The sequence below is a fragment of the Parambassis ranga genome, chromosome 4 (assembly GCF_900634625.1).
Source record: "Parambassis ranga chromosome 4, fParRan2.1, whole genome shotgun sequence".
Lineage (NCBI taxonomy): Eukaryota > Metazoa > Chordata > Actinopteri > Ambassidae > Parambassis > Parambassis ranga.
In genome coordinates this window covers 14,583,203-14,598,041 of record NC_041025.1, presented here as the reverse complement: position 1 = coordinate 14,598,041, position 14,839 = coordinate 14,583,203, and the positions used below count along the sequence as shown (strand labels likewise).

Here is a 14,839-nt window from a genome sequence, read left to right as displayed (position 1 = left end):
TGTGTGTGTGTCCCCAGAGCAGGTTGATTGTACAGGTCGGTGAAGGAGTTTAAAAGCAAAAGCAGAGACATGTACACACACACACACACAGCACAGATCAGATGTAGACTAATTAAAAAGCACAGTGGAGATTTCAGGGGTTCTGTGAAAAGGAGAGTGAGTGCTTTTGTGTGTGTGTGTGTGTGTGCTTTCGCGTTAGGTCGCTGGCTTCAGCATGATCGCCCGTCAAATGAAACAATGTATTCCGTGGGACCTCGGGGTTTCCATTTGAGTATTCGGACGCGGCACTGAAATGAACTGTGGCTGTTTTATGTGGAAAAAAAAGTTGATAATTAGTCCCACAGTGACTGAAGGATGAGATGGAGAGAGGGGGGGGGGAGAGGGGGGGGGGGCACTGAAGGAAAAGGAGAGAGTGCTTAGTGCATTTAATACTGCAACCTGACGATGTCTGGGAATCATTGATCAATTGTTTATTTTGTTTGTTTTATTTATTTCCCTGCATCTCCTCATCCTCTCCCTTCTTCCTGTAAATAATCAATCAAATTAAATCACTCCTGATTTGATTAGCAGCAAAACTGAGACACATTTCTCTAAAACCTGCAAATTTTTGTCCCATTTTTTCTTTCTTTCTCACTTGCCCACTGGCTTTCACAGTCGAGAGCAGAGATCAAGCTATTGTCATTTGTTTGGGTTTTTTTTCTTTTTCTTTTTTTGGAAGCCCTGATTCATTATTTTTTCAAAAGAGGCTCTGATAATAATTAGCAATTAAAATGCTGTCTTTTTGTCTCACTTTCCCCCTAATTAGCTGAGACAGAGACATTGGGTACTAATTCTTTATCGTTTCTCCCCCAACATCTACGCATCAAACTCCTTTTTCCACATGCATATATGCACACAGACACAGAGTCGATGTGGGAATCCATGGCAACACATGTTTTTTGTTATGTTTTGTTATTTTTTCTCCCTGCTCACCTTGTCACGTTTTTGCAAATTTAACCAATAGAGGCTCGGACATCCCTGTATTGATTATTAAACAGTGTTTTTGATACTGTTGAGGACATGTTCCTACTGTAATAAATTATAGTCATGCCTGAAATAAAGTATAAAGTCTTAAATTGGGATCATAGCTTTTTGTTTGGACTTAAAATCAATAAGAAATTGATTTTTTCTTTAATTTACGATCAGTTTTCACTTGTTTGATGGGATGGCTATCAATAAAACGATAATGATTTTATAGAAGAAATCATTTGATGTTCAAAAAAACTCATGACATAACACACATGCTGCAGCTTCTTAAAAAAAGGCATGATTATATAATGATTCCAGTACATTTATAACATAAATTACACCTTTACTCTGGAAATGATGAACATAACCTGAATAAAATAACAACATAAAAAATCATTTTATTTGAGTTAACTTTGCATATTCATTCACTCTGCAGTTGCTGCCACCACAAACTTTATGAACAGCTCAGCTCAGCTTCACTGTTTCATGAGCAGATGAAAACAAGCCTTTTTATCCCCCCCCCCTCCCTGCCTGTTGACCTGCGTAGGATGTCTGGGTGTTAACGCTTAAAGCACACTCTGCTTGGGTTAGCTTATGTAAGGCTATATTAATAAGGTTTCTTGGAGGTGTTGGCAGTGTGAGAGCTGGTTCAGGAGTCTGAGGGGGTCAGACAGCTGAGTGGCAGCAGGAAAAAGCACATGTCATGTTTGTTTGGAGGCTCCTTTGTCACAGGCCACCCCCCCACCCCCTCCTTTTTCTGCCCTCCTCTTGGCCTTATTTAGCCCCCCGCCGAGTCACTCGGAGGTCAGGGTGAGCACGCACATGGTACACGCCAACATACACAAGCAACAGAAGAGCAGACAGGCTAACACACACACACACACACGCATACAGATTGTAATAACATGGTAGAGTGCATCATAGATGGAAGTGCCTTGAAGGACCTGCTTCTCATTCTCTAGACCTCATTAGCTGCTGATTTATCTCCCCCCTCCTTCCTCCTAATGCTGTGGGTGGGTGGATGAGGTGTGGGTGTGTGTGTGTGAGAGAGAAAGAAATATTATGTGTATTTCAATGATTAGTGTGTGAATGTGTCTGAGGATTTAGTCTGAAATATTGTGTATTTTCTTGTGTGTGTGTGTGTTGGTCCAGAGGTGTCAAAGACACACAGGGACTCTGTCATTCCACATTAGCCTACTGTGAGCACACTCAACCTGGGGTCAAACAGATTAATAAAAGATCACACATGCACACGCGGAGCTGCTACCTGATTATATATTCTGCAGCCCTGCGCTTCATAATCATGACAAGTATACACATAGTGCTCCGCTTCACCATTACCCATTTAGCAAATTTTTGTCTTGTCTTGCAATAATCTGCCTAAAACCCCCAGTGAGCTTATTATTGTCAAGGAAAAGTGCTTATAGCTGCGGAGAAAGGTGGGATTTTCAAAAGATGCAAAATGTATTTTGAACGAGGAATTAATGGTGAAAAAAAGAAGATGAATTCGTATTTAAATGTATTTCACATTCATACTCGATTGCCTTTTAAAAAACTTTCATTACTCCTTTTTTTTAAAATAATAATTAAAACACATTGTTTTGTTTTGATGAACCAAAAAAAATAAGTGACTGCACGATGAATGCATTAAGGATGTTAAGCTCAGCTCTGGCGTTGATACAACCATAACATGTGTCCTACATTATTCATTGACTCCTGGGGAATTCATCTCTCAAGAGAAGAACCTTTTTGCCTCTACCTGGCTGCTTCTACATTGTAGTCCCGAGAGATGATTCAAAAGACGAAGGAGGAGCGGGAGGGAGGGAGGGAGGAATATTTCATCATGCGGTGCATTTTGACCCAAGTGAAAATGAGCCAAAGAATTCAACCTGTAATCCTGTCCCCTGATACGAGAGAATGCCAATTACTCTAACCTTTATGTGTCTGCAACATGAGCCATTACCACCTTGTTGGGTGTTAAGGTTACATGCTGAATGCCACTAAATGCATACTAATATTCCACTACTTAATATCATCATATTTATTTTCATTGTTCCGTTTGGATTTTCCAAATCTCAACTGACCTTTTCTTTTGATTCTTCCTGCAGACGTGAAGAACCTGGAGAACTTTCACCTTGTAGAAAGCGTCCAGGAGCAGGTCAACGCGGCGCTGCTAGACTACGTCATGTGTAACTACCCTCAACAAACAGACAAGTTTGGTCAGCTGCTCCTCCGGCTGCCCGAGATCCGAGCCATCAGCCTGCAGGCCGAAGAATACCTTTACTACAAACACCTAAATGGTGACGTGCCCTGCAACAACCTGCTCATTGAAATGCTGCACGCCAAGAGAGCTTAGGAGTGGTGGGGGTGAAGAGGGAGGGAGTGCCCTACCCATAATGCAGCTGTGCAAACTTTTCTGAGAGGTTCGCTGATGCCCTAAACCCCCGCCCCCCCCCCCCCCCCCCCCCCCCCAACTTTCACCAAACGGAACCTCCAGCTTACACAAGACTGTGATAGATCTGGAGGGTGGAAAAGAGAGAGGGTTAGCAACTTCTAGCTCACTTTGATGGTCAAGCTACAACTTGAAGTTCAGATTAGGGTGCACAGACTCATAATGTGCCCAAATAAAACAGCATATGGATCCCTTTATTGTAAAAAAAGAAAAAAGGACAGAAAGAAGAAAAAACTGAGACAAAGCTGAAAGAAAAAAAAACACTTGAAGCTAACTCTGCATTTGACAATAAACGATGATAAGTTATTGTCCAACACAAGCAAGACTATCAGAGTGCATTCACAAATATTAACAGGCACTGGTAAGGCAGTGAGGAACAGAAACTGAAGCAGTGGCTTGTGTGTTTGCTCTCTCACTGTAACTGGCTTTTAGCTGTTGTTGGTACTGTAAAGGCAAAACGGAAAAAAGCCTTCAACAAGGCAAGAGACTCGTACCTACCTACCATCACCTACGTCTGTTTCTAATGAACTTACACCTGAGGCCTATGGCAGCATCTTGACCGAACTGCAAGAGGAGAACTGACAGAAGACATAAAGACACTCTTTATTGAACAAAATGATCAAATGAGCTACTAGGAAGAAGTTTCTCTCTTGTGATGGAAGTCATTTCATGGTCACCTTGTGGTTCCCTAAATCATCTTAAACTATGTACCTCAGAAAGACCAGTGTTAAATAAATTCAATGAATAATGTCAGCTTAAATATTTGTATTTATAGCGCCCCCGTCCCCTTTTTTTCCCTTGCAAAAACTAAACACCCTTCCTTTTGTATTATTATTACTTCATTAAACCTGGAACAAAACAAAAGTGTGATTCTGGAGACTGAGAAGGATCCATCCTACCTTTGTCCCGAAAAAGACCAAAGCCTGCTGCAGAACAGAAGAAGGAAATTACAAATACCTTAATAATCAGTATTATAAGAGAAAAAAAAAGAAATAATTGTGATGTCACAGTTATGTGAGTCTTGCCTTATTTCATTGCCATGCTAGCTAACCGTGCAGATGTGAATGAAAATATGTACAAATATATATATAAAGTATTAATGTTGTAAAAAATTCTAAAAAAAAAAGGAATAATTCAACAGGTGTTTACATTCATGTGGTCATTATGGGAGAGAACTGTGATAAAGCATAAATTGCAAAGCAATGATTTCCTAGAAAAAAAAAAAAATGAAATCAACGAAATGAAGAAAAAGATCCCTCTGGTTTTGCTTTCTTTGGTGTGTGTACAGTTTTTTTTTCTTTTTTATTTGTTTCGAGCAGTACTTAAATTATGTCGTGAGACACTAAAATCAAAGAAAAATCACACTTAAAATATTAATTTCTGTGTCTGTTGACATTTTGCTGTATAAGGGTTCAGTTTTATTTGTAAAAAAAACAAGCTTTTTTTTATTTTTCAGTGCTTTTATGATGTACAGTATGTCACTGGTTACGCTTAATGATGAAGATAATTTATTGCGTTGCTGGGTTTCCATCTTTGTGTTACATGACGTGAGGTGTCCACGCCAGAATAAATTTGTTTACTGTAGCACGTTCTTGTTTTGTTTCCATCAGGAGTTCTAATATAAGCAGGTCTGGAGCAAAAATAACGGGCAGAAGAAAAGAAAAAATAGGAAAACCGCTACAGTTTTTTTTTTTTTTTTTTTAGTCTTTCAAATGTTCATGCAAGTCTGTACATTAATAAGATTATTGTATTTAAGTGAGTAGGTGTGAAAGATATTTGTGCCACATCATTGTTCTGTTTGCTCTTATACCAAAGACTGCACCCCCCCACCTGTGAGCTGTGACTTATAGTATTGTGTGAACAAAACTGGCTTTTTTTTTGTTTTCTTAGCACATGGCAGCCTAAATTATCCTCATGCTGAGTTTCTCCACGTGTACAGTAGTTGTTACTGTTTTTATATATATAAAAAAAATGTCCCAACACTTGCCTCTCCCAACGACAACCTGTGGATTTGTTTATCTTGTTGACATTTTGTTAAATAAGTCATGGAAAAAAAAACGTCTTTCAACGGCATGTTTAATGTACAGAAAACCCACTTTAATCCCGTGTCAGTAAGCTGTTTCTTATTCTGAGCTTCAGCGCTTAAACATCTGTTAACCTCATCAAGCTGTGTCTCCTGATCAGACAATCCTATCTGTCATCCACTTTCTCACATTGTGTGTTTTTGGTTCTGCAGCTGTCTTGGACTTCCTGTACATATACAGGTGAACTCCAATACCAAATGCAGGCGATACAGTCACATCGCAGAAGTTCCCAGAGATCAGTGTTTTCTAGTGACTAGGCAGCTGTTTGCCTCAGAATAAACACATTATAGGCTACAAAGTCACTGAGAAAGAGACTTGTGAGCAGGGTAAATGCTTTGTCAAGGACTTAAAATGACCTTTGTGCATTAATATGCTCATGTACACTGTTAACACATGGATACTCAGAACATCAAAAATGCCATTTCCTTCCCGCTTGTCTCTCACATTTTGGACCTCCTCCTCCTCCTCCTGATGACATTCTGGATGCTCCTGGTCCTTGGGAGTGTCTTTTGTCTTTTTTCTCTCTTTCTCTGAGGCTAACAGAATTTTTCCTCATATTTCAATAAATAATTATTATGCTTATAACACCAGATTCTGGCTTCCTCCAGGCACTAATGCTCCCCACTTCTGTTTCATTTGCTATTTTTGTGTGTGTGTGTAAAATAATATTCAAACATTCCAACGACAGATACATTAAAATGCAGATTTCTAAAGAAATATATGCAGATATTGTGGGAGATGATCAGCTTTGTTGCTGGTATGTGTGTTATTAGTGACATAATGTTCTTATAATTAACAAGTTACAGTTACGTCAAAAAAGGGTTACATAAGGTAAACATCACTGCTTAAATTAAACCAAGGTCATTACAGTAACACAAACATGCCACAAGAACAGCCTCAGTACATACAAAAGTACTAAGTAACATCAGCCAAGAACTACAAAGTTTAAAAAAAATCATATTGAAGGAATTAAGCATCTTAAAATGGCTATTAAAGTGAGTAGTTCACTGCAGACAACCAGAGTAAAGGAATAAAGTTTCTGAAGCACAGACACCAAAGTGTTCCTGTGCCTCAACAATTATGAGTGTCAAACTGAGGAGCTATGAACATTACAAAAAAAAAGAAACACAATACCACAATCATCATCACGGCAGCCAGCAAGATCAGTCTACATAAACCAGGCCGCGGCTTTTCTGTGGTGCGGGGCTGCGAGGGAAACAGGAAGCTGCAAACTCCAGCTCCATGGGCATGTGAAGACTACAGCCAGGCCGCGAGGCGTCCTCTGACGGAGGAGGCTCCTGGACGGAAGAAGGGTATGGGTACAGTGAGTGAGGAGTGTCGGGACACAACGCAAAAAACAATAAAAACACAAGATTTGGAAGAATCAACTGCAAAGCATTTGCAACCATTATAGACGATCACAAATTGAACACTAAATTATTAGTTAACCCTCATGCGTTGTTCGGGACATTTTTGTCCTCTGAGAGAAATTTTTCTGTTTATTTTGGCCATAACTTTGTCAATATGTGGACAAATTGAATCATTTTTCCTCAATAAGCTTAATTTTACATAAATTTTGTTAATATGATTTTAAAATTTTTCATAGGTCAACGGTACACTGTGGGCAAATTTTACCCCCTAATGTGTTGTTCGGGGACAAAAACGTCCCCTAACTTTAACGGTTTTAAAAATATATTAGATAAATATTTTTTTGAAATTTTTTTGCATAGACCTTTTAATTAACTTCAGTTCTAATCAACAGTAGTGAAAAAATCATTTTCCCCCAGGATTTTAACCCTTTAATCACCAATTTTATAAGGGGTGGTGCTGAAAATTGAAAAAAAAACACACAAAATGGCTCATTTTTAATAGAAAAGGTGAATGTGGACTGGATTCTTTTTAACCTTTATTATAGTCTTGGTCATGTCAAACATCAGTAAAAAAATTGACTTTATTGCATTATTAGTTTTTGCACAGCACTGGATTTTCTTTTTTTCTCCCATTTTGTCCCATAGACTTACATTATAAACACACTTTTTTTGACTGCACAGCCATGGCACTAAATAATCATGCATTCTTGATTGTTGGTGGTTTACCCTGTTGGTAGGAGGTAACATTTGTGATTTTTACAGTTAACAACTTAATTACCATATTAACCCTTTACCTGCAGGCCTGTGCTCATGTACTGTAGTTTCTGGCTTAAGTATATGGAGTTATAGGGAGTATTTTAGCACATAATTGTGTGTCTACACACTGTGTGTGTATGTTAGAGAGGAAGAGAGCCATTTGCACACTGTCAGGGAAGGAAAGTCAGGAAAATAAAGTTACTAAGTAAGTGAAGTGTACCTAATTCAGACGTACAACGGCAATGCATAAGCATGTAAAATGAAAACATCCAGGAGTTCTGGCGTCTGAAGTTGTGGATGGGTAAAATAGCTGTTTTTTTTTTTTTTTTAGCTTTCGGAAAACACGTCCTCCAGTAGAGTGACTTTACTTTTAGGTTAGTGTCTCAGTTGAGATCACTGAATTAGTCTAAGTGAGGTCTAAGTGCCCCTTTTCCATGGTGTGTTGCGCTCCACACGACCATACGTACATGTGCATGTTACTAAATAGACACCATAGATAGATAACTTGATAACATAATAAATAATCATTGACTAACCAAATCTAATCTACAGTTTAGTCCCCTACTAAAATTAGTATTAAAAGTAGTTTAGTAAAGTAAAGTAAAGTAAATTTGTTGCAGCCCTAAAAGTAAGTGCCGGGCCCTTTGATGCTGAGAGGTTCAGACTAAACAAAACAAAAACACTAGTGGACTTGCATGCATCCTCCTGGTCATTTAATGGTGACAAGAGCAGCAAGCAGCATGAAGAGAGGATTCACCTGTGCATGAGTGAAGGATTCACTTGTGAACGAATGAAGGATTCGCTTGTGAACAAGTGACGGATCTACTTGTGCAGCCTTCACAGCTTCACAGCCTGGCCCTTCATAGAGCCAGGCTGCACAATCATTTCCAGAGATTGTGCACAAGTGAATCCTCTCTTCATGTTGCTTTCTGCTCTTCTCACCATCAAATGACCACAAGGTCACATGTAAGACCACTTGCCTTTTTGTTTTGTTTAGTCTGCACCTGTAGACATCAAAGGGCCACACGTGCATAGCAACACTTTCTTTGTTTTTGTTTACTATGAAGACTCTGTGGTTGTGTGTACTCACAGACAACAAGATCAGTGTGCAAATGGCTCTCTTCCTCTCTAACATACACACACAGTGTGTAGACACACAATTATGTGCTAAAATACTCCCTATAACTCCATATACAAGCCAGAAACTACACTACATGAGCACAGGCCTGCAGGTAAAGGGTTAATATGGTAATTAAGTTGTTAACTGTAAAAATCACAAATTTTACCTCCTACCAACAGGGTAAACCACCAACAATCAAGAATGCATGATTATGTAGTGCCATGGCTGTGCAGTCAAAAAAAGTGTGTTTATAATGTAAGTCTATGGGACAAAATGGGAGAAAAAAAGAAAATCCAGTGCTGTGCAAAAACTAATAATGCAATCAAGTCAATTTTTTTACTGATGTTTGACATGACCAAGACTGTAATAAAGGTTCAAAAGAATCCAGTCCACATTCACCTTTTCTATTAAAAATGAGCCATTTTGTGTGTTTTTTTTTCAATTTTCAGCACCACCCCTTATAAAATTGGTGATTAAAGGGTTAAAATCCTGGGGGAAAATGATTTTTTCACTACTGTTGATTAGAACTGAAGTTAATTAAAAGGTCTATGCAAAAAAATTTCAAAAAAATATTTATCTAATATATTTTTAAAACCGTTAAAGTTAGGGGACGTTTTTGTCCCCGAACAACACATTAGGGAGAAAAAAAGAAAATCCAGTGCTGTGCAAAAACTAATAATGCAATAAAGTCAATTTTTTTACTGATGTTTGACATGACCAAGACTGTAATAAAGGTTCAAAAGAATCCAGTCCACATTCACCTTTTCTATTAAAAATGAGCCATTTTGTGTGTTTTTTTTTCAATCTTCAGCACCACCCCTTATAAAATTGGTGATTAAAGGGTTAAAATCCTGGGGGAAAATGATTTTTTCACTACTGTTGATTAGAACTGAAGTTAATGAAAAGGTCTATGCAAAAAAAATTCAAAAATATATTTATCTAATATATTTTTAAAACCGTTAAAGTTAGGGGACGTTTTTGTCCCCGAACAACACATTAGGGAGAAAAAAAGAAAATCCAGTGCTGTGCAAAAACTAATAATGCAATAAAGTCAATTTTTTTACTGATGTTTGACATGACCAAGACTGTAATAAAGGTTCAAAAGAATCCAGTCCACATTCACCTTTTCTATTAAAAATGAGCCATTTTGTGTTTTTTTTTTTTCAATTTTCAGCACCACCCCTCATAAAATTGGTGATTAAAGGGTTAAAATCCTGGGGGAAAATGATTTTTTCACTACTGTTGATTAGAACTGAAGTTAATTAAAAGGTCTATGCAAAAAAATTTCAAAAAAATATTTATCTAATATATTTTTAAAACCGTTAAAGTTAGGGGACGTTTTTGTCCCCGAACAACACATTAGGGTAGTGTTTGCGAACAATGCATGAGGGTTAATATAAGTAAAGAGACCCAAATTAAGGTCTTCGACTGAGGTCTTGAAACCTGATTTATATCCGGCAATCTGCTTTAACTCCACTGATACTACAACCTTCAAGGGCACAAATGCCACATTATTACAAATTATAAGTACATCTATTTATGCTTACTTCCTGTTTATAAAGCGTTACAGTGTGAATAGTTTTGTGCAAATGCATTAACTTGGGTAATAAATGCTTTCCATTCATTTTTATTTTCATATATTAAGTCGGTCAGGTATTAAATGGTCTTTTAATGAATAGTTGTTCAAAACTTTTATATTAAAGAAGAAAAAACTAAAAATGTAAAGACCCTTAACAGGTTTCAATCAAAAATGTTCCTGTGATACGAAGGATCATTTAACAGCTGAGGCAGTGAAGCTAATGTTAGCAGTTCACGTGCAGCATTAACGATGCTGGTCACAGACAGACAAGCGGCCAGCTTGATCCCCAGTGCACAGCGTTGCAATCCTCACTTGGAGCTTGGCTTGCAGTGCCTGGCCTCCTGTCTGTAAATGTGTTAAACCTGCTTTCACTCCTCCTGAATTTGTATAAATAATGTATATACATTTATCCACAGACTCTAACAAGTGCAGCCTCAGGTGAAAATACTCAGAAATGCATGCTATGCGCATCCCCGAACGTGGACATCAGCTCCAAACCAACCGACTCAAAAGATAACCACACAGAGAGCAAGAAGAAAAAAAAAATACAAATGAATAACTTGCCAAAAGCAACATAAACACACATACACACACGTTTTTTTCTCCTCTCCTCTGTCTCTACTTTCACACACAGACACGCACACACAGACACAAACAGTGCTGTCAGTTCCTAAACAAGTTTTCCTTTCCGTCACACAAACAGCCCCAAGTTGTGTCTGCCAGTGTGAAGCTTTTAAACTCTGGAACCACATCACTCGTGTTTACCGAGATGTGCTTGTATGTTTCCCTGCATTGTCAAGCACAGTCAAAAGGAAAGAGACCGAGGGCACAAGCATAAAAAAAAAAAGCTTTTGGAAGTATTCCAAGATTTCAAGAAAACGACTTGTAACTGAACGCTCAAATATGTGAGTTTGATATTCAGTCCAGTTTTAGGCAGACCCTCAGGCTCAAGAGGCCTGAGACTAACACAAGCACATAAAATGAATGCCACATGGTGGCAAACCTCATTGACACTGAGTGTATCATGCAGTTTCTCAACAATCACTGACTTTATTTCTTTGATTTCCTTTTAAATCAATACTTTCTATCATTGTAGGTCATTAAGGTTAATGTACGCTAACAATGTTGCTAAACCAAATAAACCAACTGGAACATTTTAGCGGAAACATACAGCAAGCTTTGGCAGTCAGGTTGTATGCAGACATGCCATATAAGAGTAAAACAAATTTAGTATAAAAGTACTGTAGTTACCTGTAGCACTCAATTCTTTGATGACATATGATTGTGCCAGCATGTTAAAAGTCAACCAACAGACAATGGCATTAGAGACGCTTATTGTAACAGTGCCCTATGTCCGAATGAGAAATGATTTGCTTTATAGGCTACAATGATGCTTTTATGATAACAAATTATTTTTGGACAGGTATATTATCAGTAAAATGCTAAATTATTAACTCAACTAAGCAGATAAATAAATGAATAAACAAACAAAAACAGCAAAAGAATGGGATCCTGCTGCCTTCATTAAACAAGCACTCAAACTTTTCCTGGTGCTTTATTTATACGCTTACGTCTTTATATGTTAAGTCATTACATGTTGATTGTTGTTTGGAAGAAAAAAACACTACAGCACCAAGGGAAAAAGCATTGTATTGATGAGTGAAACTCAGTGTTAATTCATCCCTTTCATCGTTAAACCTAGTGGAGGTACGCAGACAAAGAACAAGGAGGCTACAAAAGAAACAACACAACTCTTCACAGAGGCAATTAGCCTACGTTCTCATCACTTACAACCAAACAGCAACTGGGGGACCTATTGTTTGGCGGCCTGATGGACAAACTTTAAAAATGTAAAGATCAAATTAATAGGCGAACATTGTTAACAGGAACACTCTTGATTATTATGCAAAAGCCTCACTGTGGCATGCAAAACAAATACACTAAGGTTTGGAGATGGAATGGTTCGAAGGCCGCTGCCGTTTCATTTCAAAGCATGCATTATACATCATTGTGCATAAAGAGGAAGCCTACAGCATTATGATGTTTTTTCCACGATGATTATCCTTTATTAGTCATTAAAAAGAGATCGAGAGAGAGAGAAAAAATACAACTTTTAAGCACCTGAACCTCGCTGCCAGCATTCCATTAATTGCCTGCACAATGGGGAGAGCCTTTGGAGATTTTTCAATTTCAAAAAATGAGGAGCATGCATTCAGTCGTGCTCATGTTATACCGGCACTTAAATCCTACAGAGCTCACATAAAAAAGGACTCAAGGTTGCATCCGATTGAAAGCCTCCAACTACAGCCACTTTAGAAATCCATTTAGCAAGCGGGGGGTTAGAACATCTAATTCAAACAGTCGCCCTGTTAAAACGGTTGCACCAATGTCTTTTAAAAACACACACACTTTCAGGCACACACTTCTCTCCCATGTTTGCCTGGCTCCATTGTAAGAAAGATGAACCTGGCACATAGAGAGATGGCAAGACACAAAGAATTAATCTTGCCAGGCCTCAACTGAGTGGCGAAGGTGAATGCTGGTGAATGACTGCATGTGGAATCTTGACCTTTGCTTCAACATCATCAAAAAGAGCGTTCCATGGGAGCAACAAAAAGAGGTATGCGACATCCGCAATAATATGACAACCTGAATATCACAACAATTCGCACAATCCTGGGTTAAGAGATTGTTTTCCTTTAGAGAATTCGGACAATTAATTCAATTTGTGGTGTGACCTTCAGGTATTAGGAAGCAAATCTGAGCAACGATTTAGTTACAGATTCCCTCTAGTTTGATTCATCAACTGTCCAAATGGGCCTGCTGAACCAGGTCCTGTGGCCACCAGAGTCCTACCTGACGAAAAGAATGGTGCTGCAAAATACACTGAGCATTTCTCTGCCACGGGAATTGAGCTTATAAATCCAATACACCACAGGGGATTGCTCAAGTACCAAGAGTTTTGCCAAGAACTCAACTTCCCAGGTGCTGTTCAACCAGACTCCAGGGTCACTGGACACTAGAATAGTCAGTGGTTGCCTTTTTTTAAGCCCTTAGCCCTTATTGCAACAAGACAGATACAGTAGCAAAAAAACAAGACCAGGGTAGCACAGCTATTTTCATTACAAATGACAAACAAACAAACAATGGCTTTACAAAACCAGTCAGTGTGTATCATTGCTAACATGTGAGTGTGTGTTAGGATGCATTAAGTATTTGCCCACATGTCTCCGAACATACATCAGGTCAGTTGGTGAGATCAATATTGAAACCCTAGAGAAAAGACTGAACCATGCAGTAAAAAAAAACATTTCTTTGATCTTATTCGCCCTCATTGCGTCTTCTCTTACTTTCTCTGTTACAGAGCACCACAGACAATTGCTGGCAGGCCTTCAGATGCAAGCAGCTGCTCTCAGATTGTCGCTGTGATGGGAAACTGATTATTTAGTCTGTCCTCCCTCTCCTGAGACAGCAGCAGTTTCTGTAAGCTACTGAGGACTCTTTAAGACTCTTTAAGAGGTTCGGTCCTTTGCCAGAGGCAGCAGTAACACTGTAATGTGGGTCCTGTGAATGAACATCACAGGCTTAGCTATGAACACAGCTATGAACAAGAAGAGTTTGGGTTCTGGGAAGGTCCCTAGGGAATATCTTCGCAGCATCTGTTAGGAGCTGGTTATGCTTTGGAAAGGCAGGGAGTAGAGTTCGGGCTTAACTTACTACAATATATAGTAGTAAGTTTAGTGTAAGCATTTAGTTAGACTAATTTGAAATATACAAGGTCTGTGAACCTCAGTAGAATGCCTTAACCATGCTTGGTCTTGACCAGTAGGGCAGCTGCAACCGTCAGCACCAAGCCCTAAATAGCAGTGTATGCGCCCCATAGATCTAGTAGTGGTACATTTCATTTAGATGTGTACAATCCGGCATCATGGCATTTCCACTCAAATATATCATGGGGTAAAATATAATAATAAAAGTCATGAAAGACCTCTTCCTATGTATTTTTCCTTGCACCCTAAATTATTACTTTTAGCTGCGCTGTCTTTTTGCCGCTATTCATTTTTGTTTGGCAAGACGCCACCACATGGCAATGAGATCTCCATGACCGTAGAGTAATATACACCTACCTAATGCCAAAAAAGTCTCTTTAAATCTTTAAAATCACTTTAAGCTACATAAGCCTTCTGAACTCATGGGAATAGTGTCAGGACAGTGCATTAGTCATCCATGAACATCACATTACTACCAGCTATAAAATAAGTGGGCAAGTTAAGGGGAGAGACAAACATAATTGGCTGGGTTAGACAATCACTGCAAAGGTGCCCTTGAGCAAAGCATTTAAAACTGCTGCTGTGATGTAGCTGCTCAGAGTGTCAATGTGCGAGTGAACAAAAGGTTTTCTTGAAAACAAAACCCTGAGGTAAATCTGAAAAAAGACGCCCTGTTTCCTCATTATGATGTTAAGACAAT

General features: G+C 38.7%; 2 protein-coding genes across 4 annotated transcripts in view; one reads left to right on the top strand and one right to left on the bottom strand.

Moving 5' to 3' along the window:
• Nucleotides 1–5,459, top strand: part of nr5a2 (nuclear receptor subfamily 5, group A, member 2) — a 58,884-nt gene extending 53,425 nt beyond the window's left edge. For all 3 annotated transcript variants that reach the window (XM_028403385.1, XM_028403383.1, XM_028403386.1), the window contains one exon: nt 3,117–5,459. In XM_028403385.1, the coding sequence (XP_028259186.1) occupies nt 3,117–3,364 (248 nt within the window). In that variant the 3' untranslated portion in view covers nt 3,365–5,459. The remainder of the gene's footprint in view (nt 1–3,116) is intronic.
• A 59-nt stretch (nt 5,460–5,518) lies between these two features.
• The window catches only part of LOC114434292 (adhesion G-protein coupled receptor D2), a 68,512-nt gene continuing 59,191 nt past the window's right edge, over nt 5,519–14,839 (bottom strand). Inside the window, exon 24 of the mRNA XM_028403382.1 lies at nt 5,519–6,842. Within this exon, the coding sequence (XP_028259183.1) occupies nt 6,708–6,842 (135 nt within the window). The 3' untranslated portion in view covers nt 5,519–6,707. The remainder of the gene's footprint in view (nt 6,843–14,839) is intronic.